The sequence below is a fragment of the Abramis brama genome, assembly GCF_963993115.1.
Source record: "Abramis brama genome assembly, chromosome: 11".
Lineage (NCBI taxonomy): Eukaryota > Metazoa > Chordata > Actinopteri > Cypriniformes > Leuciscidae > Abramis > Abramis brama.
Window position 1 is genome coordinate 17,068,611 of NC_139973.1, and position 23,885 is coordinate 17,092,495.

The following is a 23,885-nucleotide window of genomic DNA, read 5'->3' on the forward strand; positions in this document are numbered from 1 at the left end:
AACATTCAAAAGTAACATTCCCAGTAAATTATGTTTTCACTTAAAGGAACACTCCACCGTTTTTTGAAATAGGGCTTATTCACTTTCTTTCCTACATTTAGATAGGTGGGCAAATGCATTTTTGTCTCAGTGCATGCATTGTTTTAGTTTGACAGGGTCGGCACTAGCTTAGCTTAGCATAATGAATGGAATCCTTTGTTGCCAGCTAGCATGGCCTGAGTAAAAGTGATATAACATTTTTTAAAAACCCACCTAATTACTTGTGGCCTGCGTATTCGCAACAAGTACAAATAGCGATGCAGATTAACACTAGGCGATTTCCTAGGCAGATATTGACTTGGGACTATATCAGGGGGAAGCACAGGCGAAGCACTGCTGCTTGGGCGCAGAGATATCACACCCAAGTAGCAGTGCTTCGCCTGTGCTTCCCCCTAATATAGTCCTTAATATATAAGTCAATATCTGCCTAGGAAATCGCCTAGTGTTAATCTGCATCACTATTTGTACTTGTTGTGAATACGCAGACCACAAGAAGTAATTAGGTGGGTTTTTAAAAAAATTTATATCACTTTTACTCAGGACATGCTAGCTGGCAACAAAGGATTCCATTCATTATGCTAAGCTAAGCTAGTGCCGACCCTGTCAAACTAAAACAGTGCATGCACTGAGACAAAAATGCATTTGCCCACCTATCTAAATGTAGGAAAGAAAGTGAATAAGCCCTATTTCAAAAAACGGTGGAGTGTTCCTTTAATGGGAATGTTAGCAAAACGTTCTTAAAACATATTTTGTTAGCTGGGACAGCAGAATCAGAAGGGTTGTTTGTTTTTTCTTTCTACACTTTTAGTTGCGATTTCCTTCTGGACTAGGTTGGGTCCAGCGGTGTTCATTATCAGCTTCATTATCAAAGTGAAGGGCATCAGATGATGTGTGCAGACTGTCTTACACATGATGCATGTCAAACTACACAATTCCCCAATGTCACTTAGCACTTTAAAGACTACAAAGAAAGAGAGGGGGAAGGTTGCTGGGTAAAATATTGCCGTGGAGCACACTCCTGACAGACTCTTCATGCCCTCACATACACACTCATGTGGCTCCAGTCCATGGCTCACTTTACAGATGTGGTTTCTGTTGATTCTCTGAACAAGTCAGGATGAAAAATGACTGGAATGTGACAGACACAGGATCTCTAAATACTAATAATTCTCAACTGTATCAGAGAACGAGGCTTATTGGTGAGTACACTCAATAAGGAAGGCGGGAGGAACAAAGTGAGAGTGAAGGGGGGAAGGGTGGAAAGAGAAAAAAGAGAAGGGAGGGAAGAAGGAAGCAGGGCGGAGCTGTTTTGGGGGCCTTTGCTCACATTTATCACCCATAATGAAGATGGGTGAGGGGCCTTTGCAGTACCCAACCCCTCAGCAACGAGGGACCCTATACACACACCTCTAATGAGTCACAAGACACCAAACAAGCATGGGCAGCACCTATGATCTGTCGCAGAGAAACAGGAAACACACATACACACTACAAACCTATAGGGTATTCATGCCATTAAATTCCAGTTCTGGTTTATAATATCCTCATAATTCAATTTGCGGTGTGATGCAAGTGCAATTATTAGTAAGAAGTATGCAAATTGTGCTGATGCTTTCATTCAGATGCGCCGCAGGAGATGGCGATTAGTTGACCCAGAGCGCCATCTTTAGATTAAATATGTGGCTCATAATTCTTCATTTGCCCTTGAATGCCAGGATTTACTCAAACACATCTATCTCACAAAATAAACTTAACCTTGCTCTGTGCAAATAGGGATAGTGAAGAAAATCATTTAAAAGCTGTATTTACGATAAAAAAAAAAAAAAAAGATATTATCATAGCAGCAGAACAAAGGAATAAGCATCACGAATGAAAATGGGACATTGTAACTCCGTTGCCTGTTGGTTCCAGACATCACACAGAAATAGCTGCTGAGCCAGTAGGTGTGGTGCCATGGCAACTGGGGCTCAGGTTTGATGTCACAACGACTCACCATAGCAACCAGCCCAGATTGCCTGTCACAGCATGAGGTCAGTGTTGCCATGGAGACACACCAACTGAGCAACGGGCTTGCCGTCTTTTTGCAGTGTGTGTGTGTGTGTGTGTGTGTGTGTAAGGAAGGGAGGGTGATGCAAAATGCTCCGCCGCAGCCAGCACATTCCCACAATTAACATTAAGCTTATTCAGGCAGGTGTTTCACTGTTCATGCCCAATGGAGTGGATCACAGTATTAAAAGGTTAGTTCACCCTAAAATGAAAATTCTGTCATTAATTACTTACCCTCATTTCATTCCAAACCCGTAAGACCTTTCTTTCACCTTCGGAACACAAATAAAGATATTTTTAATGAAATCTGAGAGCTCTCTGTCCCTCCATTGACAGCCTATGCAACTACCACTTTTAAGCTCCAGAAAGGTATAGACATCATACGTCACTTCATAAAATTGAGGTTAAACCACTGGAGTCACATGGATTACTTTAAAGATATTTTTACTACCTTTCAGGGGCTTGAAACTGGTAGTTGCGTAGTAGGGGTGTAACGGTTCAAATTACTCATGGATCGGTTTTTATCATGGTTTTAGGGTCACGGCTTCAGTATGTGCTGTTCAGGAAAAAAGGACTACTGTCAAATAAAAGTAAAGAAAATAAAAACAAATAATCTAACTACAAGCAACAGCACAAATAAATACAATAGAGCAAGGATACAAATCAAATAAACAGTGCTTTTCAGGTATCTAACAGTAGTTTTCAGGAACAGAAATTGAAGTAATCAGATGTAAAACAACATTGCATATAATCTTCATTGTATAAATTAAATAAAGAATAATCATTATTAAAGTTATAAAAGCTATTCAGTCAAGAGCAGTGACTGATTTCCTTGTCTTTTGTTGTTTGATTAACATTTAAAAAAAACAGCAGGAATATTAGGCTGCAGTCACTTTAAAAAGTAATGCACGGATCCAGTACGCTGATACTGTACACGTGCGTTTTTTCTCTACTGTTTACTGTTCACTTAAGACATAACCTACTATGTTTGCTAGGATACTCGCCAAGATCGGCATGTATGGGCAAATATTCTAGGCAGTGCGCACACGCGAGTTCTCTTTAGCAACTTCTTGCACTTAAATGAGATTATTTTAAACACAGATAGAAACGTGTGCAGTTCATGTCTCACCTGCGCTCTTGCGCTATCAACACCCTGGTGATGACGGCGTAAATGACTGGTCATTTAGAGCGTACGGCATTCGCATTGAACAAAGTTTAGGGGAAGCCATAATGCATATCCATCATCAGAAATATACATTGATTAGCTTAACTCTGTCTGTCTGTTGTACTGTTATTTTCAGCAATACATAGATGATAAGATCCATGTGTGGAGAACGGTACGGTTTGATTTTTTACCAAGAGCAGTACCGACAGCGTAGGCTGTCAATGGAGGAACAGAAAGCTCTCAGATTTCATAAAAAAAAATCTTTATTGTGTTCCGAAGATGAACGAAAGTCTTACAGGTTTAGAACGACACGAGGGTGAGTAATTAATGACAGAATTTTTTTTTTTTGAGGTAAACTATCCCTTTAAAGCTTTATAAACACACCAAAGGTTGGTATGTATAAATGCATCCATCCAAGCTTGAACCACTTAAACTGCATTTCAACGTTCCAAAATGTATAAATAAATAATTTTCTCTCAGAAGTCTTTGACTAAAACATGGCTATTGTTGGTCATCCACAACTGGAGCTTTGGGGAGGGCCGTGTTTATGTTTTTTTCAGCAGTGTTCGCTCACAGACGCCTGACCTAACAGCCCACCTTCATGAATAAGCATGTGGCACAAACCCCCTCTCCTTCAACAGAGCTTTTCACTTTAAAGAGTGACATTGTATAGGGGTCCATTACGGATGAATTCAAGCTTTAAAGCCTGAGGCCACACACGTGTGGCGTCAAGCTTAACCCAGCAGTACGTTATGAAAACTACAGGAACAGACTTGACTTGAGCCCAAGCTCAAACGTTTGTAGTTTTATTTAGCAGACAATCTCAGCAGCTGAATGCAATGTGATGCCATGTAGGACAGTATTAGGTGTTGAGTGCCATCTAGTGGGGCCCTTTAGCAAGTCTGACACCAATAAGCTACAGTTCCATAGTCACATGTACACAAAGGGCTTAATATAATCGAATTATACCGAGACAACACAGAGTCATATAAGAGCTTTAACACAACCCCTGATTATCCACTGAAACATGCAGGCAGTCAGCGACTTCTCAGTTCTCATCTGCTTATGGTTGCTTGCAAAAATCTTACTCTGAGCTCTGGTTAAATTATGTATAAGAAATTAAACAGACACTGAATAACTTGTTTCCTAATCAGAGCAGTGTTTGGCTTATGGCCTTTTCAGTAGCCAATGTTGACATTTCTTAGAACTGGCAGATTGCTGATAAAATGCCAATATATCATTGATAAATCAATACATTACACACATGGTTACATTTAACCACTTCTTTCAGAATTCATACACTCCATCCTGATAAAAAAATATTTTTAAAAATGTAAAGGAGTTTTTATATGTATAAAAGAACAAGCTAAAGCTCCTGGTTGGGATGGACTGCTTTTTTCTTGGAATTGTTAATTAAATCTTTGCGTCATCAATACATATATAATAATTACTAATAAAGCTACAATAAAGGTACACTGTTAAAAAAAATTAAAACAGAAAATGTACTGGTAACTTTCTGCCAGGACATTATCAAGTAATTTTACAGAAATGTCCGTAAACCCTAAAACAGCACAAAGCGTTATTCAAAATACAGTTTTTTTACATTGTGCCCTATTTTTACAGCATAATTCTCAGGCTGCATCCAGTGACTCAAATCCTCAAATCTGTCCCATTGTCCCCAACATTATGTCTAAGATTACGCGGACAGCCTTGACCTACTGCGCCCATGTGCCACCGCAGTTCCATTCTTCTGGAGAAATCATACAGACCCTCTGAACACCTGGAACCCTATTTTTTGCACTTCAATATAAAATCATCATACACATCAAATTCAGTCCCATCTGACCACTACATGACTATATGTTGTTTTTTTCTGTATTCCTTTCTGATATTACCTATTAAAAACTGTGTTCAGAACAAATTCTGGAAGAAAAAAAAAGTTTTTGAGCCAAACTGAATGTAATTATAGCTTTATAATTTGTATAATTTAACTTATAATTTAAACGTGTATAATGTATATCATTTTAGCTATATATAATTAGGTTTGACTATAGGTTTCTACTTTGAAAGACAGTGCCACCTGAAAAGAATCGTTTGTATGGCCAACAAAAATTACATCCTAAAAACGGTTAAGATTCCCCCCCACTTTTCAAAGTATTCAAATAAAAATAGAGTGCCTTTTCAAATGACAAGGGTATGTGCAGAGTTTGGAACTGACACAAAGGAAGCTAACACCTCAGGTAGACAGCCAAAAAGGCAGGTTACTAGCCAATACTGATATTCTCAGTACAGCCAAATGTCAGTTGATTAATCTGCCGGCTGGCCAATATACTTAGAACAAGACAACCATATTCATTTACTTGCAGAAAAAACTTGCTAAGAGATCAAGCAAGAATTTATGTAACTTTCATTTTCGTCATCAAAAATGGTGGCATGTATTTAGCTATGCAGTATGCAGCCTGACAAAAGGCTCAGCATCTGTTCATTGGTGCCTTTCAAAGAATGAAAATAGACAAGAGCCAATAGAAGAGCCAAACAAGCCCCTACCTTCTGAGTTTTGGGGGAGGTAAGTAGAGAGGCAGATTGAGCAGGATTGGACTGCTAGAGTTACCAGAAGCAAGTGGTGGAGTGATGCTTTTATAGTGCAGGCTGGTTTAATACCAAAAGTTTCATAGTGAAATACCAAGAAATAAAAATAAAAAATAAAATAAAAAAACAGAAAGAAAATAATTAGTTTAGGATTCAAATATTCCAGGGTTAATCCAAAGACTAAGACAATTGTCAAAAAAGCACGAAACTTATATAACATAATTATGAAAGTTTTTATTAGCTGTCATTTTGTGTCACATAAATACAACTGTATGTATTATTTTTCAAGACATAAATCATTCCTAAAAGAATGGATGGATTTTTTTCAACCAACCTTGACTTCATCTATTGTATCATTTAAAGATGCATGTTTCCTGTTGCAACAATCAATGTTGAAAAGAATTACATTTTCTGGTCCAGTTTTGCCTTCATTAACACAAATCTGTAGTGTTTTGATGATTAGCAAATTGTGGAGTCAAATTTAACTGACGAACCAGGTCTACACCATTAGATATTTAATGAGTCTTCCCCAGAATGACATATCCATTTGTGACCCAATCAGAAAAAGCCATCTCAAAGGACACACATACGGCTTCTTGTAATAGAACCTCTGACAATGAGAACGAGTGCTATTCGAACAGGTTACTTCTTTCCGAGTGACAATCTGCAATGCAAAAAAGATTTTGCCAAAATCAATTATACTTTTACAAAATGCAATTATTTAATTATGCACAGAGCAAAGACAAAAATGAATTTTGAGGGGTCATACAGACTATACTGGAATTAACATACATACAGGAAGACTAGATGTATAAGGCATAAAGCTATAGTTCTTACTTGTTCAAATAGTCATCCTGTAGATTCAGAACCAGACTATCTGCGTTCAGGTACACCTTGTTCTGTGAAACTGCCACCTGGAAAACAACCTTCATCTGGTCAGGGATTTTAAAAAGGACATAAAACATTCAGCTTTTTCCAAAAGGACTGGTATGTAACCAGCCGAACCTTGGCAGAACTTCTAGTGAACATCAAATATTTACATTGGTGAAAAACACACCTTTTTCCAAAGAGTACCGTTTACATCAGGAAAACTCATTAAAAATTATGAATGAGCAAAATGCCACATAGCTGTGGAAAGAAGTGAATCATAACATTGTACCGTTTTGGCAATGTTCTGCGCAGCCCTGATTCTTCTGAGTTTAAGGTATCCAGGATTCTTTGTGACGGCCTCTCCTAGCTGTGAATTAGAAACCAAAATCCATTTCTCATATAACATTTTTCACAAAAGACACATTAATAATATTTATATCATAAAATACTATGTAATGCTTCATTTTACAGTGTCCTTATTACACATTACATGTAACTACAAAAGTAATAACTATAAATGATGCATAACTACATGAAACTAACCCTAAACCAAAACCTAATCCTAACCCTAAAGTACATGTAGTTCATTGATACATACAGTTTCATAGACAAGGCTTAAGATAGTCCTAGACTAAAATGCATGTTTGAGTAGGGCTGGGTATCAATTACAATTTTTCGATACCGATACCTTGACTTCGATACCGGTTCCTGAACGATACTTTTTTCGATACCAATTTTATGAAATCCGTTTTTTTAACAACATTACCTCAAAAAAACTTTGGTTTTATTTCAGTTTGTTGACTTTTTTACACACATATTTTGAGTCTGTAAAGACTAAAGTTTTCTATGTATCCTAATCATTTAACAACATGTATTATTTACTGCTGGCATCGAGTCTGGTGAAATGTAGCTACACTTTTGATCTTTTCCACATATTTTCCATCTATGTGAGTTAGGACGCTTACACTACAGCCTCACGTGCGAGCCACGTCTCTTTGGGCAACCGCGTAAACTAGTGTTTTTCCGCCACAGCCAATCATGCTGCATGCTTAATGGCTCACTGACGTTGACGAGATTAACCTAGGTATCGAAATTTGGTAACGAACGACAAGATGTTTCGATACTCGATAGTATCGTGGCAATTCGGTCGGTACTCCGAACTCGATACCCAGCCCTATGTTTGAACTGTTTTAACTGAAAGCAACTTGCACTGCCATATCTTAGAATATGTCAGTGCCATTGTTTTGTCTCAAGACGCACATCAGTGTTTTTTTTAAAAGGCATGCTATTTTATAAAAGCTGCTTAAATGGCCTAATTAAGGCCTAATCCTGGCTTAATCTAAACCCTTTCTGTGAAACCAGGCCGTTACTCAGTGCTTAAATATACAATTACACTGTAACAAGGACACCTTAAAATAAATTGTAACCTTAATACTAATCTAAATATTAATAACAATAAAAACAATAAATATAATATAATTCAAAATGATAAAATATAATCTGTTTCTCGAATCTGATTGGCTGAGAGCCTTTTCCAGCCATGCGAACCGTTTCACCGTTTGTATCAATCCGCTTGCGGCGACTGTCATGGCGGTCGAGCAAATACACCATATTTTTGAAAAATACCACTGTTGTTGTGTTTTTAGAGTTTTTAAGGTGAGAATGTAATTATTTAGACCTAAAAAAATGTGACTCATATATAAACAACTGTTTTACTATTTGTTTTAACACTTTCGCAAATGCGAGCTCGAGGCCGTTAGCGGCCGTTAAGCGATCATGTACCCGCATTGCCGCTGGCTCTTATGTAGATAGTAATTAAACAAGATATAATTCATTTGGGGTACAGTATATCAAACGGGCAATCTTTGGTCTTTTTAATCTATTACTTGCTCCAAAGCAAATCGATTTTGGTTCAGGGGAAAATTAAGTTTCATAACTTTATTATATTTAACTATATTTAACTTAAATCCAGTACATCCTGGCTATATTTAACTTAAATCCTGTACAAGTACTAGAGCGCTGCTTTTGTACGTTTGACTGAATTGTTTGCTTGTGTTTATTTCCTATTGCGTTTTATAATTGCTATTGTTGTTAATTTAAGTATTGTTGTTCAATAATAATATCTTACATAAATAATATGCTGTATTTGGTATTGAGAAAGGATCGTGATATGGACTTCAGTGAAAGTTACATTATTTACCCTATTAGATGGCGACAAAGTCTTTATGAGTGAGAACAAGGTAGTTGTTTTAGCGCTGTCATGGAAATCCCCTTAACTTTTAAAAGGACAAAGACGAAGACATCGCTTTCCACAGCGGACATCTGATTTTTTATAATGGATATAATATGGACATCGACCTGAAGAATGAATGCTATATCGGATGCATGTAACACACTCGTTTAGTCGATCTCCCTCTCATAATACCATAATACTCTACTCTAGATAATACAATAGGCTTCAATGAAGTGACTCAACATTCATTCGATTCTAGTTCTAAAGTAATGTTTTAGAATTAGTAATGGAGGCTTAGGCTCAACTGTTAAACTGTCAACTTGAGATTTAAATATTTAAAATACCCCTGAGCTTTGGCAAAAGTAAATATTTTTAGATAAGAAGCTCATACCATTTTGGCTGCCTGGGCCTCTCCTTCAGCTTGGATGATCTTCTGCCTCTGATCTTGTTTTGCTTTCTCCACATAGAACTGAGCTCTTTGGGCCTCCTGCTGGGCTGAAAGATTATATTTTTTAGTAACTATGTACATATTTTGTGCTACAGCACTCAAGAACCGAATTTTACCTACCAACTTGTTTGGCCTCCACAGCTGCTGTGTACTCCCTGCTGAAGCTCAGCTCTGTGATGGCCACATCATCGAGAATAATGTTGAAGTCTTTAGCACGTTCAAAGAGCTCCCGTCGGATGAGCATAGAGACCTGCATGCAATCAACGGCGAAGAAAGATTAAAAAGACAATCATTTAGTATAGTGATCTGGATATTCCCTTCCTTTAAATATATTACGGTAGGTTCTAGAACTAATTTGTGGAAGCCAGATTGTGAGAGAATACCAACCTGGGCTCTTTGTGTAATTAGTTGGGAGGCATTGAATTTGGCTACCACACTCTTCAGAACTTCATTTACAATGGATGGCAACACACGCTCATCATAGTCCTTGCCCAGCTGCTGATACAAGACGGGAAGGCTGGAAGCCACCGGACGGGACAGCACACGCAACGCGATGTTCACCATCTGCAGGTCTGACCACATTACAAACAACATTACTCCTCCAAGTAAAATAAAGAACAACTTCAGATTGGGCAGCCATATTTAAATAAACTATAATCAATACAGTGAACAAATTATGACCATGTTCAAAATGGAAGTAAACAAAGAAAGGCCAACAAAATTAAATTAAATAAAAAAATATTACCTTTGCTTCCAGTTAAAGATGATATTTTTCTTGGTTTGGCTCTAATGTCATATATGATTGGATACTGAATCCATGGTATCCTATAAGAAGAATGTCACCAAAAATAATTTTTAGAACTACAACTTTCCTTTTTTGTTATGGAAAGATCAAACATGGGGTTTGCTTTCATACAGAAAACTGTTCAACAAGTCATTAAAAAGCTCACCTGAAGTGGAGACCCTCAGCAAGGACTGTGTCCATCTGCATCCCTCCAATTCTATTAAAGATGATTGCTCGCTGCCCACCCTCCACTAAAGACAAGACCATTAGTGTGAGAGATGACATTACCAATCATCTACTTTTAATATTAACTTGAAGGTACATATTTGCACAAATACACAACCATTCAAACGTTTGGGGTCAGTGAGATTTTGTAATGTTTTTGAAAGAAGTCTCTTATGCTCACCCAGGCTGCATTTATTTGATCAAAAATACAGTAAACAGATATTATTACAATGTAAACTGATTTTTTTTTTTTTTACATAGTTTAAACTGTTATTTATTCCTGTGATGCCAAAGCTAAATTTTCAGCAGCCATTACTCTTCAGTGTCACATGATCTTTCAGAAATCATTCATTTGGAATTATTATCATCAAAATGTGGAAAACAGCTGTGCTGCTTAATATTTTTGTATAAACCATGACATTTTCTTTTAGGATTCTTTGATGAATAGGAAGTTCAAAAGAACAGCATTTATTTAAAAAAAAAAAAAATTGTCACATTGTGTGAATGTCTTTACTGTCACTTTTGATCGATTACATGCGTCATTGCTAAATAAAGGTATTAATTTTCTTATTATTATTATTACAATCTTTTGAAAGGTAGTGCATAAATGCACTGCACTAAAAATTTGCTGTTTCTAAGACGTTTTATAATGCAATACTGGATGTACCTGTATATGTTGCCTCTTTGACTCCATAAGCAAGTGCACCTGCTCCAATTAATATCTTTAGTCCGATCCCAGCACCCCTTGAGCCAGAGGACATGCGTCCGGCGAGATCTCTCAGGTGCTGGAGGAACCTCTGTGAGAGTACAAAAAAGCAACAACAACAACACCACAATAACAAAAACAACAAAACATTCGTTTTCATTGGAAATTATATATGACAATATGACTGTAACATTAATAGTAAAATATTTAAAAAGGTTAGTTCACTCAAAAAACGAAAATTCAGTAATTTACTCACCCTTATGCCATTCCAAACCAGTAAGACTTTCGTTCATCTTCGAAACACAAATGAATATATTTAAATGAAATTGAGAGATTTCTGTCCTTCCATTGACAGTCCACGCAAATACCACTTTTCATCAACGCGGCACACATCAGATACGGTAAACGAAAGCTCAAGCATGCTTGCTTGACGTGTGACAAGAACCATTGAGGTTAATTCATTTTCGTGTGATACGCAGCTGGTTTGAGCCAGAGCCATTGAAAAACCAATGAGATTTGTATGCAAGTATGGTTGAGCTTCTGTTTATTTTCACTGATCAATGTTTATATGTGAATAAAAGCTGTTCATCATATAAAGCTCGATTCTCGATTTATATGGATTAGTTTTACTATATGTTTATGAACTTTTGAAGTGGTAGTTGCGTGGACTGTCAATGGAGGGACAGAAATCTTAAAGATTTCATTAAAAATATATTTTGTGTTTAAAATATGAACAAAAGTGTTACAGGTTTGGAACGCCATGAGGATGAGTAATTGATGACATTATTATTATTATCATTTTTTTAATTTTGGGGTAAATTAAGCCTTTAAGCTCTTTCCAACGGGTTGAATCCCGTAAATTCCAACAACAGCAACATCCTTTGACACTCAAACTTATATTTAAAGTTGCAATATTCAAGTCTTAATAATAACCAGTGTGTGAGAAATTACTTCATGAGCTGACATTCTGATTATGGAAGCGCATTAGCCTAACTGTAATAATAATAATAAAAAAAAAAAGACTTACAAGTAGAATCACAATCAGTTTGAATTCTTTCATAAACTACCGTTTGTATCATGTCAACTTCAGACCAAAAGAAATGTTACAGGTGATATTAAACGTCAAATTCCCAACAGTCTATTAGACCAGCCGGCATCAGGAGTCAGGATTTCAGCATCAGCATGCTATTGAGAATCAGTAAACATTAAATTCCTACTTCAAGAACAAATTATACGGTCTAATTAAGAGGCCAGACAACAGATTTAATCTTAAAATGTGCTTTAGTGTATGAGAGAAGAACCGGCTCACCGGTCATTTAATGCACATGTAACACTCTCTTTCTGTTCAAATTTCTGTTGCCAAGCTTGAAGCTGAATATTACACTGTGTAAAAAGTAGGGATTTACATGACCTAGTATGTATAAAAATATAATTATAGAATTATTTTTTTTTTTAAAGAATTAAGACATTATACTCACGTTAGGCTCTTTATTCGCCATGCTTGCAAGAGCTACCCAAGGTCGTCACGAACAACTTCCGCTCCTACCGGAAGGAATTCTGGGTAATGTAGTACTCTTGATTATTTCCATGTTTTGGACATTTCTACAAAGTGGACAGGCACCCCTTAGAAAATAATTATAGGCTAGTTCCAAGTTTTTATGTGTTAAATTAAAAAAACTTTATGACGACAATTAAGATATTTTAACTGGATATAAATATTCTCTTTTGTAAAAACTTAATTTATTCTGTGGGATTCATTAATGGGAGCCATGTAAAGAGCAAAATATACTAGATGTTTTAAACATTTGGAAGTAATTCTGATTTGTTCTTATATTCCACTTATTTTATGTAAAATGTGCCATATTCCTGTATGCAATGTGAGGCATACAAATATTATTAGAAATATTTTGTTATGGGAAAAATGTGAGAGAGAAATTTTTTCAATATTTTAATCCATAATTACATAATTTATTTTAAAACACAGCCTATCTTACAGTTTAACTAAAAAACAAACAAAAAAAAACAATGAGACCATGAATGACCACACAGACTGGGAGAAACCCTTTTAAAAACAGCTGATAAGGAAGCAGTGTACATTGCAGGATTGAATTGTAGAAGAAGAAGAAAAATATACAAACAGGTAATTTACACAACCAGGTTGTCATGAGCATGATAACTCTTATGTACAAGTCCTTATCTGCCATAAAACTGGTGTAATCATTTGTCTTGAAACGGTTTTGTTCTATAATGTTCCCTTTAATGTTGTTGTCACAGCGCCTCAGAAGAAATACTCAGTATGTAGAGTGTCTCCTCTGTACATTGAAACTTGTAGTGATGGGTCCATCCTCTGGACTGACAGTAAAAAAAAAAAAAAAAAAATTATATAAAATAAAGGTTCCATGTCTCAGACGTAGAAGAGTCGTACCCGGGACGTGCTGACATGAAGGTCGTCATCATAAAACTTGGTCTCTATAACAACATTACCCCTGCAAGAGAAGACATTTGACCCATAATTAATCCATGAGTATCTTTTATGAATATCTAATATGTTGACTATCATAAAATGTTTTTTTTATTTAAGGAAACTCTTACGTTAAGACATTTGCAGGCATCATTTGTGACTCTGGTGCAGCTTCTATCAAAGACTGCCACGTGTTTGTAGAATTAGGAATCACAAAGCCAAACTCGAAAAACCACTCTGAAAAGACACAAAAGATACATGTGTAAGCATTTTGTGGTGTAAATCATTTTTACACACTTAAAATCTAGTAGGCCAAGAGGAGGAAAAACATTTTCACAGACAAGCTTTCAAAAATCTCATCTATTCATGTGTCCAAGTAATTTAATTTAACAAGTTTCAAAAGTGCTTGTGCATACAAATCCTTATTCCAAGATTGTAAATCGTTTGCATCTTGGCTCATAGGAATTTGTATGCACAAGCACTTATATTACACAATTACACAAAGTAACCCGACAAGTAAAGTCTAGAATTAGAAAATGGAAACTGATATTGATATTTAATATTAATATTGGTAAAACTTTACAATAAGGCCCTGTTTGTTAACATTAGTTAATGCATTAGCTAACACGAACTAACAAGCAATATGTTTTAAAGCATTTATTAGTCTTTGTTAATATTAGTTAGATAGTAAAAAATATAGTTGTTCATTCTTATAGTTAATTTTGTTTGAATGTTGAAATTAACATCAACTAATTTGACTGAATTAAATGAACATTAACTAATATTAATAAATGCTGTAGAAGTATTGTTCATTGTTAGTTCATGTTAACAATCACGAAAAACTAATGTTAACAAATAGAAGCTTACTGTAGTTGTCCTACTACTATTATTCTTATTTCTTTTTATTATTTTAATTTCTTCTATGTAAAGCACTTTGAATTGCCATTGTGTATGAAATGTGCTATATAAATAAACTTGCCTTGCCTTGCCTTACTATTAATATCAGTATAAGTCCACAATACCATGAAGACAAGCACAGATGAAACTTATAATGGCTGACAGTTGCATCGTGAATTAGTGGTGAATGCATAATTAATTATTTGAAAATAATTTTGGCTACAAATAGGATAATTGAGTTGAAAGAAACACTGCATTTAAAATATACCGTTCAGGTTATTCAAGAATCTTAGGCCTAGTATATACGTAAATGTTCAAATGTACCTGTGCCTGATTTGGATTACACTAAATCTAAATCCACCCAGACTACGACCTAAGATGGCTATTATTGACACTCATATAAAGGTCACTTGCTAACAGTAGCCCCTTTAACACATACAAACCTTACTGCTAAATTACTGGTAAACTGCCATTAAGAGATCATGTGTGAACACAGGACCTTTTCAAAAATACAGTTCTGGCAATTTACTAGTATGAGAAGTTGTAAGATAACCAGTAAATTAATGGTATGATGCTTTGTGTGAACAGAGAATGAAGATTACCGGTATGAGCACGTACGAGGTCAGAACGCACAGACGTAAGAAGTTTGCTCTGTCGGAGCATACTGCAATACAATAGTAACTATTGTGCTTCTTGTGTTTTTAAAGTGATCATCGGATGCAAAATTCACTTTTACATGTGCATTTAAATGTGTCTTTGCAGTGTGTGGACACAACCACCATTCAATGAAAAAAAATCCATTCACTCTTTTTTTTTAATTCTCAAAAAGCCTAAAGACTCTTAATAATAAAGCCGTTTGGATTTTCTGATTTTCTAATATTTCTGTCATATTGCTCATGCTCCGCCCACGACCATTGACGGACTGTCCCGTATTAGCATATTTCCCGTATTAGCATATTTCCGCCCTCAGCCATTTGTATACTGTCTGCCAAGGCAGCACTTTACATGTCTTGTGTTGACACCCCCCATGGAAGAGAGGGGTGGGATGAGCAGTTGCTCATTATCATTTAAAGAGACATGCACCAAAACGGGTCGCTGTGAACAGAGCTGTTTTTGAGGAGGTAAAAGGGTGTTGTTTTACACAACCATTGAGGAATTTTAACCAAAGTATGTTACAAACTTTACATGAAGACCCTAAAGAATGTGGAAAATTGGCATCCGATGACCCTTTTAAGAGCAAAACCGCATTCTGTGTTATCATCCCCTTAAGCCTGTCACTCAGAAGTAAAAAACTAAAAAAAACTAAAATGAAACTAAAGCGCTTCTCCTCATCCAGGTGGATGAAGAAAATGGCTTAGTGTTTTTCCAATGACTTGCATCACAGAGTTTACCAGTACTGGTACTGATGTGTGAATGGTATCTTACTGGTAAAAAGACAGAATGCAGTTGCTTGTGTGAACAGCACATTTGTGTATTTACTGAAAAAGTAATTCTGATAATTTTACGATAAATTACCAGGACTGCTGTGTAAAAGGGGCTTACGAGTGAAATATTATGATCAAATTGTATTTTTAGCAACATTTATATTTTACACATTTTAACAGGAACTCCTTGCTTGAGAAGACTAGGTATCTGTAGATATTTCAGAACCAGAGACATCTTGCTAAAGAGACCTCTAAATTTGCATTTAAAACCATTGCTATTTGTTATTACAAGAGTGCAATGTGCAAGAAAGAATCAGAACAACCTTCTAGGCACTGGCCTTTAAAGAAAACTTTTTGCTCCAGTCGGAATTTTTCCAGTTTTTCTACTGAAGAGAAATTCAGCTCTCTGGAGACTGCTTTACATTTCAGGATCTTCTTAGGAACCCGAGCTGGAAAACAAAATCAAATCTGTTAGTTACCAGACATGGCACATTCTGTACCAAATTCAGTACTGAAAACTGATCTCAACCTCACTTTGACATCATTCAAAAGAGCTGTGAAGTAGTGGACATAAGAGAAGAATTGGTGTAGCCCAATCTAGTCAATAGTTAAATCTTTAATGCAAGGTAATGCTGAGAACCACAAACCTTCATGTTCTACCCCAGGAAGGGAGAGGTCTTCAGTTCCCTGCCAGAGAACCTTCCCTGTTTCTGCATCTCTAAGATTCATCCAGTTTCTGAAGACAAGTTAAGGCATGCTGCTGAACCAAAGTCCCTTTCAGGCAAGTCATTTCTCTCGACGGCCATCTTTGAAATGCCTCTCGGGCATCTATTTCAGTCTTGCAAGTGCAGCGCCTATCTCTCTGAATGGGGAAACATCAAATTCTCCAAAGCTGTTCAGCAGGTTTATGATTAAATTTCATATTTGAAATCACCAATGAAATCTGACAACAACTGTCTCATAAATATGGTTTCTTACATTAAAATAGTGTTAAAAAAGCTTATATTTTTCAGGCTAGACCAGCCAATGCGCATGTGCAGTCCTAAGTGCACTTATTACTTATTCCGCCATATTGCGCGTTCTCCCATTCATAGTAATACGAGTGCACCGTCTTTCTATATATAGTCTTTGTGCTGACCAGACTGACAATGAAAAAATGTCTTCTGATTTCAGGGGCAACATTTTTGTAAATTACATTTGAGAGGAAGATAAATTCACATGAAGACACTTGTCCAAATCAATAATCAGACTTAGGGTTTGGCTCACTGGGCTTAAAAGGGACAGTTCACCTAAGAAATGAAGATAATATCATCATTTACCTCATTGTCATTTCAAACCGGTATGACTTTCTTTCAACAAAAGAGATGTTTAGCAGAATGTTCAGGCACTGTCAAGATCCAAAAAGAACAAAACAGCGCCATAAAAGCAGTCCATAAGACTATATTAAAACTTCTCTAAAGCCATGTGATAGGTTTGTGTGAGGAACAAACTTTAAGTTTTAAGTTTAATTCACTGAACATCGTTCGACTTGTTCGACCACCAAATCATTGGATGGGAAAGAGCATCTTCACATATAAGCATTTAGCTACAATTATGTGTGTGCTCCACGGAGGAAAGTGGGTATTACGGGTTTGCGAAAGTTGCGATGGGTGAACTAATCCATTAAATGATGCCTAAATTTAAGAGTATCAGATCATTACATTGAGCAGCTTTTCCAGCAAATAAGATAAGAGCTAACTGAAGCAGACCACACTTGAGGTCTAAAAACATCCTGATCTGTCTGCTAAACAATGGTTTGTGACAATGTCCTGTACTCTGTGTCAATGACATCTGACCTCTTCATCTTCAGACCACCTGTAGGAGTCTTTCAGGCAGGTCGAGCACACTCACACGAGGCTGCATGTGTCATTACAGGTGCACAGAACAGGCCCTAGTCACCAACCCCATGAGATCTCAGTCAAGGCTGCACAAGAGTGCTACATGTATCACTAATCCTAATCTATCTTTCAAGCATTAAATCCAAAATCCAAATCTGTTCCCGTTGGAATGAAAAGGGCTCATCATAAAAATGTGTTATACTTTATTTTAAGGTGCCTTTGTAACAGTGTAACATTAAAGTACTGAGTAATATTAATTAACAATAACATGCATTTACTATATTGTTAGGAATAGGGTTTAGATTAGGGTTAGTTGCATGAAATATGCATTATCTACTCTTATTATAGTAAGTACATATACCATAAGTAACAAGGACAGTGTAGTGTTACTTTGTACATAAAAATGTACAATATTAGTGACACTGCAGCCATAATACAATGTTTTAATTATATAAATATATATATTAATTATATCATTTGTATTATTATGTTAATTATATTAATGTAATATTTTATGTTTATAATGATTATTTATAATTATTTTGCATAATCATATTTTTATATTCTCATATATATTATATGTTTTTTTATGGAGACTCAATTTTATATATAACTATCCTTGTCCACACTAATAAGTATTTGTTTAAAAACGTATCTTTTTCTCTCCGTTTTGTTCTTCCGTCCACACTGAGATGGCGTTTTTATTAATGAAATAAATCCAAAGTGGATACATTTGAAAACGGCGTTTCTGAAAACGTGGACTGTCAAAACAGAGGTATTTAAAAACGATGATGTAATTTTAGTCATGTGACGCATATTTTAATATATTCATGTTTATACCAGTTTTGTGGCTGTTATGTGTTATTTACTTTCACACTGTTGCTAAAATATGCTACTTTGCACACTCTTCATATCACAGTCCTGCAAAGATGATGTGCTGTCCTGCAGCAATACATGAGAGCACTTACGTTTTAGACCAAACATATATGGTGACTGGCGAGTGCGAACTGGACGCATCAGTGAAGATATTTTGCTAAATAAAATTATCCTGTCAGAAGAACTGCGCGATAAATTTATTATTTATTGTTCCGTCTGTATCATCTCAGTGAGCTTTTGTGAAGTTTTACGCATGTGCAATAAGGTGAATTTAGCCTAGCGTTTTCCAAAAGTTTCTCATCCACACTGAAACGTCGGAAAACACCTGAAAAGTGTGGATGAAGAGCGTTTTTAAATGGAAACACAGTTTTCAAATGTATCCGGATTAATGTAGACGTAGCCTAAGGCATTAAAATACTTTAAATGAATCCCGAGACACAAATAACCAGAAGCATGACCCAGGATTCATTTTCAGTCCAGCCCTGAGAGATGATTTATTCTCCCTTTGACAAAGAACCAAACAGAACCAAATGAAATGATGCAGTGGTAATTTGACTGAATACATCCCATATCTTGTTTAGACTACAAAAATAACAAAAGTTGGAGATATTTCCTATGTGCTTATTGCTTAAACATCATTTAGATCAGTGGTTCTCAACCAGGGAGTCTCGACAAACTTCCAAGGGGGACTCAAGTACCCCTTTCCCACCGACACTATTCCGGGTGGGTTCCCGGCTTTTGTCCATTCTCGAACCGTTCCACTCATTTCCACTGCAGAAAATGGGGTTCTCACGTATGTGGAAACACGCAGTCGGTTCGCGACAGGCACCAGTTCGCCTGGCCAAAACAGGCTCTAGCTCCAGAACGCAAACCATTCTGGTGGAAAAGGCAAAAATCAAGATATACATCTTTCCAAGCTCTTTTATGTGCTGTCTCCTGTGATATATTTCACCCTGAATTTAGATGCCAACAGCTGAAGTCACTAAAAATGAGTAACTATTCACTAAAGTGCTCGGCTCGGTTTCTGATGAACCAGGCGACTGCATTCGAAATTATTGGAGACAGATGTCTGTTGGATCTCACCTGCTGAGCACACTGGGGAGAGACCATTTTACTCACAAACACTGTCACTGTCAAAGTAATTAGTCCCCTCGGCACCAAAGCTTTCATGGAAGCCACATTCATTTTTAAAAAGTCATCCATTGTTGCCATTTCCAGTCTGTTGTTATTGGTGCAAAAGAGTGTATTTAAAAAAAAAAAAACTTTATTGCCTTATTAAAAATAATGGCGGTGGAGGCTGTGTTAGTACTACTAACGCTTTACCAAATAAACTAAGACACAGGAACATAAAACCAGCCTTGAAAGACACGGTGAGCACACGAAATACAAACTCCTTCAAAATTCTAGATACACTTAGATACTCAATCCTTGTGCTACTGCAGCACTGCTTTCATTGTTACATTGCTCTAACACTTCTAACAAACATAATTTGGCACACGATACAATATCTCTCTTTTTCTTTATTTAAGTCAGTGTTTTTTGTAGCTACTCAAGGGATGGTGCTTTGCACACGGTAGTCACCTCTGGGGCACACTGGGTAAAAAAAAAAAAAAAAAAAAAAAAAAACACAAGGCAGATATGATGAAGCCTGGAGGTAAAATTGCATGAAACTTTGAAACAACCGTTGGAAATTGGTCTGTGCTGCATAACTACATTGTACCAGATTCACACTGCTAAAAAGAGCTGTGCTATACTAAGATGACACACATTCTGTGAAAACAGCTGAGCTCAAAACTGGACCAATACAATATATTATGCATAAAAACATTATTCTAATTCTTTCCTATTAAAGGTCAAATTTATATCATAGGTGGTGATATCTATGGCCTACCAGCCCAAGGTCCAGCTTACTATGAACAACTACAGTATTAGTTTCATTATTTTACATAAAACAATATCTGAACGTCTTATCCATACATACACTACCATTCAAAAGTTTGGTGTCGGTAATATTTTTAATGTTTTAGAACATTAAGTATCTTATGCTCATCAAGGCTACTATTATTTGTTTAAACCTATGGTAAAAACAGTAATATTATGAAATGTTATTACAATCTAAAAGAACTGTTTTTGTAATTTATTCCTGTGATGGCAAAGCTAAATTTTCAGCAGCCATTATTCCAGTCTTCAGTTTCACATAATGCTTCAGAAATCATTCTAATATGCCGATTTGGTGCTCAATAAGCAACCGTTTTTCCGCGGAAAGATTCTTTGATAAATAGAAAGTCCAAAAAACAGCATTTATTTGAAATAGATGTAACATTATAAATGTCTTTACTGTCACTTTTACTGTGTCAATTTAATGCGTCTTTAGTGATTTTTTATCCATTTAAAAATCTTTCTGACCCCAAACTTTTGAACAGTAGGGCAAGTTCAAAATATTTCCTTACAGACTTGTACAACTTTCGCTCATTTCACAAACCTTTCATTAAAAGATGCATGTTCACATAAATTTTGGTCAACTATCATTTTCCACAGCTTTGCCTCATGCGGCACACAGTTGGATGTGAGGAGCATAAGGCAGCAAATCCCTGTCCTTTCAAATCAAGGATTTAAGAATTACCAGCCTGTAAGACACACCCTTGCTTTCACAAAGAAGGTCACACAGGGTAGGTAGACCCATGTTAACTTGAAGATATATTAGAAAAACGGGGCAGCCGACCACTTTCACGCCATCAGAATGTTCTGGTGCTTGTGTGATTATTCTTGTCAGATTTACAGAGCCTATTATAGAAACACTAGCCAATGTTATGCAATCGTGATGGCAGGCACAAACTGTGTGAGGAGATTTCACCTTGCTAATGCACCTGATCCCAAGAATCAGGTGCCTGTCAGTCTCATAGTATCCTCATTAACAAAACTTCCAGCTAAAGCAAATAACAGGATCCCAGTTAGTTACTGATGCTAATATGCTCAAATAAAAGTAAAACTGCTTTGAAAGGACGATATGATAATTGCATCATAACTCTCACTAGAGAGTTGCAATTCATATCCCAGTAACACAATAATCCAGGTATGCACATGACCAAAAACAAGCATAATCATACAATTTATAGAATAACGCAGACATAATCTCTGGATTAGAGAAATTACACCGATTAATCTCGCACATTACATAGCACATATAATACTGTCATACCGTACATAATGCCTAAAGACTTCATAGGATACATTTCATAAACCGTTTAAACACTTGATTGAGTGTTTAAAAGTGTTAGTACGTCCAAAATGAACTGTCAATTTACAGTCTGACTCCAAAGACGCAAATATAGCCGGTAGTTTGTTTGATCTAATAAAAAGCATTTGGGTTTATAGATGGAGATTGTTCAAATTGAAATCAGGCACGTATTGAACATTATGACTAAAAAGCATAACATAATATGTAACTTAACTAACGTTAGTTCACCTTCCAGTTTGCTAACTGTAACGTTAATCAACATAACGTTATCATACAAATTACAGCATCATCAATATTAGAGTCCTAGTTTCAAAACCGTTAGATTATTTGCCGGATACAGATTTACGCCCGAAGTCAGATTGCTAGCTATGATGTAAAGTTCTGTAAGTTTGAGGTTTGCAGCAAGCAGGCTAATCTGCCCCATCATCACTTAAGGATACAGTTTAAACCCCTTCAGAATCTCCTTCGCCCTGTCTTCGTCCGAAGACATCTTTTTCCTGGATCTTCCGCTTCAGCAGATGAAAAAAGACGAATTAAAACGTTCCACCGAGGAATAACTAATAAATACTGGGCACAATATCTGTTAATTACACAAAATCCAGCTCGAAAAAGCTTTTAGTTACAGTGAGATGCAGCTTTAATCTGAACGGATACACTTGATCCGCTCACAACCTACTGTAAATAGATTTTTGTGGGAGATTGACAGCTGATTCGACCAATCATCTAGCGGGTTTTTGAAGGCCTGGATTAAATGCACCAATCAAAGAGGAGATGCAAGAAATAGGGCGGGGTCTGGTTGCGTAGGGACGCGTCACCGATGGCAACCCCTCAAACGTCCTTCGAACGAAGCTTGAACGGAAGCGCGTGTGAGACAAAAAGTTGTCTGTACATTATTTATTTCCTATGGCAAAACCATGGGCAAAACTAGGTGCTTCATGGATCTTACAGGGGATAACATATATATATACTGCGCAGATGAATACTGCTTTTTAGATGGATAGTGGACTAAAACGAGGCTGGTGTGTGGACGTAAAAAATTGTTCATTATGTAAATTGTTTTGGATATTTGTCGATTGCAAACATGTGGCTAGTTCATATAAAAAGATGTTGGAACATTGGTTTAACCATCTTTGTATGCATTCCATTTTTAGATTTCAAAATAAAATGATTTAATTTTTTATATTTTTTCCAAATAATTAGGCTGTAGGCTATTACATTAAAAACACTCATCTTAATAGAAATCGTGTGCTTGTAAAGTAGCAGAGGCAAGTAGCCTAGTGTAGCCTACTACTTTACATATAAAATAGCATATAAATATAGCCTATAGCATTTGCAAATAAGTTTATGTTCTCATCACACAGTTAGTTGGTCTGTAACAGCAGACGAAAGCTCTGTGTCTGCAAATTATATGTCTAAAATAAGCCCTGTGGCTAAGCGAAAACCAGCATGGGAAATAATGATAGCTATATTTGTGCAATTTATGAACACGTCTCAAAATGTTCTCCTTTAAAGTGTCCAGAAAAGAGTGGTCATGTAAAAACTACAGAGCTCTGTGTTACTTAAAGTAGGTCTCTGCACTACTCTGCAAGCATGCTGTTTATATTAAAAGAAGCGTTTTTTTTTTGTGTTTTTTTTTACTTTATTTTATTATTATTTTTTATTTCAAGGAGAGAAGACCTGCAATGGCAGAGTACAACCAAGGGGCGGTGTGATACTACAAGCTAAGAAAATAACCTTACCTTTTCAGGGCCTACTCATTACACTCATTACATGTATTTGAAAGAAATAAGCCTACACATAGTAATATTGTGAATTGAACATTTTATTTTGAAAATAATAATAAAAAGCTAAGTAACAGAAAATGGGAAAAAGTTAATGGACACCTTATCATTCACAGCATTACCTCAAAAAATTCAAGCACCAGCAGTGTGGTGATTCTACAGCCTAAGGAAATATATGATACTTCATCAAACACCGCTCTGCTATTTCTGAGATGTCACAGCTGAG

General features: G+C 36.3%; 2 protein-coding genes across 7 annotated transcripts; both read right to left on the reverse strand.

The window, feature by feature from the left end:
- Nucleotides 1-6,051: 6,051 nt before the first annotated feature.
- Nucleotides 6,052-12,678, reverse strand: phb2b (prohibitin 2b). Of its 6 annotated transcripts, none has more exons than XM_084128757.1 (11): nucleotides 12,584-12,632; nucleotides 11,362-11,398; nucleotides 11,067-11,196; nucleotides 10,341-10,425; nucleotides 10,136-10,215; nucleotides 9,778-9,962; nucleotides 9,511-9,640; nucleotides 9,334-9,437; nucleotides 6,999-7,076; nucleotides 6,677-6,753; nucleotides 6,052-6,503 (listed from the first exon to the last, which is right to left on the reverse strand). In XM_084128757.1, the coding sequence occupies exons 3-11, from the start codon at nucleotides 11,158-11,160 to the stop codon at nucleotides 6,482-6,484; spliced, it is 855 nt and encodes a 284-aa protein (XP_083984883.1). In that variant the 5' UTR covers nucleotides 11,161-11,196; nucleotides 11,362-11,398; nucleotides 12,584-12,632; the 3' UTR covers nucleotides 6,052-6,481. The 6 variants fall into 6 exon arrangements, with proteins under 6 accessions (XP_083984883.1, XP_083984884.1, XP_083984880.1 ...); XM_084128758.1 differs by lacking the exon at nucleotides 12,584-12,632 and adding an exon at nucleotides 12,133-12,290; XM_084128754.1 differs by lacking the exon at nucleotides 11,362-11,398 and having other exon boundaries at nucleotides 12,584-12,678.
- A 761-nt stretch (nucleotides 12,679-13,439) lies between these two features.
- On the reverse strand, nucleotides 13,440-22,574 carry pde6d (phosphodiesterase 6D, cGMP-specific, rod, delta). The gene is made up of 5 exons (XM_084128759.1): nucleotides 22,319-22,574; nucleotides 16,535-16,623; nucleotides 16,211-16,336; nucleotides 13,698-13,803; nucleotides 13,440-13,591 (listed from the first exon to the last, which is right to left on the reverse strand). The coding sequence occupies exons 1-5, from the start codon at nucleotides 22,366-22,368 to the stop codon at nucleotides 13,510-13,512; spliced, it is 453 nt and encodes a 150-aa protein (XP_083984885.1). The 5' UTR covers nucleotides 22,369-22,574; the 3' UTR covers nucleotides 13,440-13,509.
- Between the last annotated feature and the right edge of the window lie 1,311 nt (nucleotides 22,575-23,885).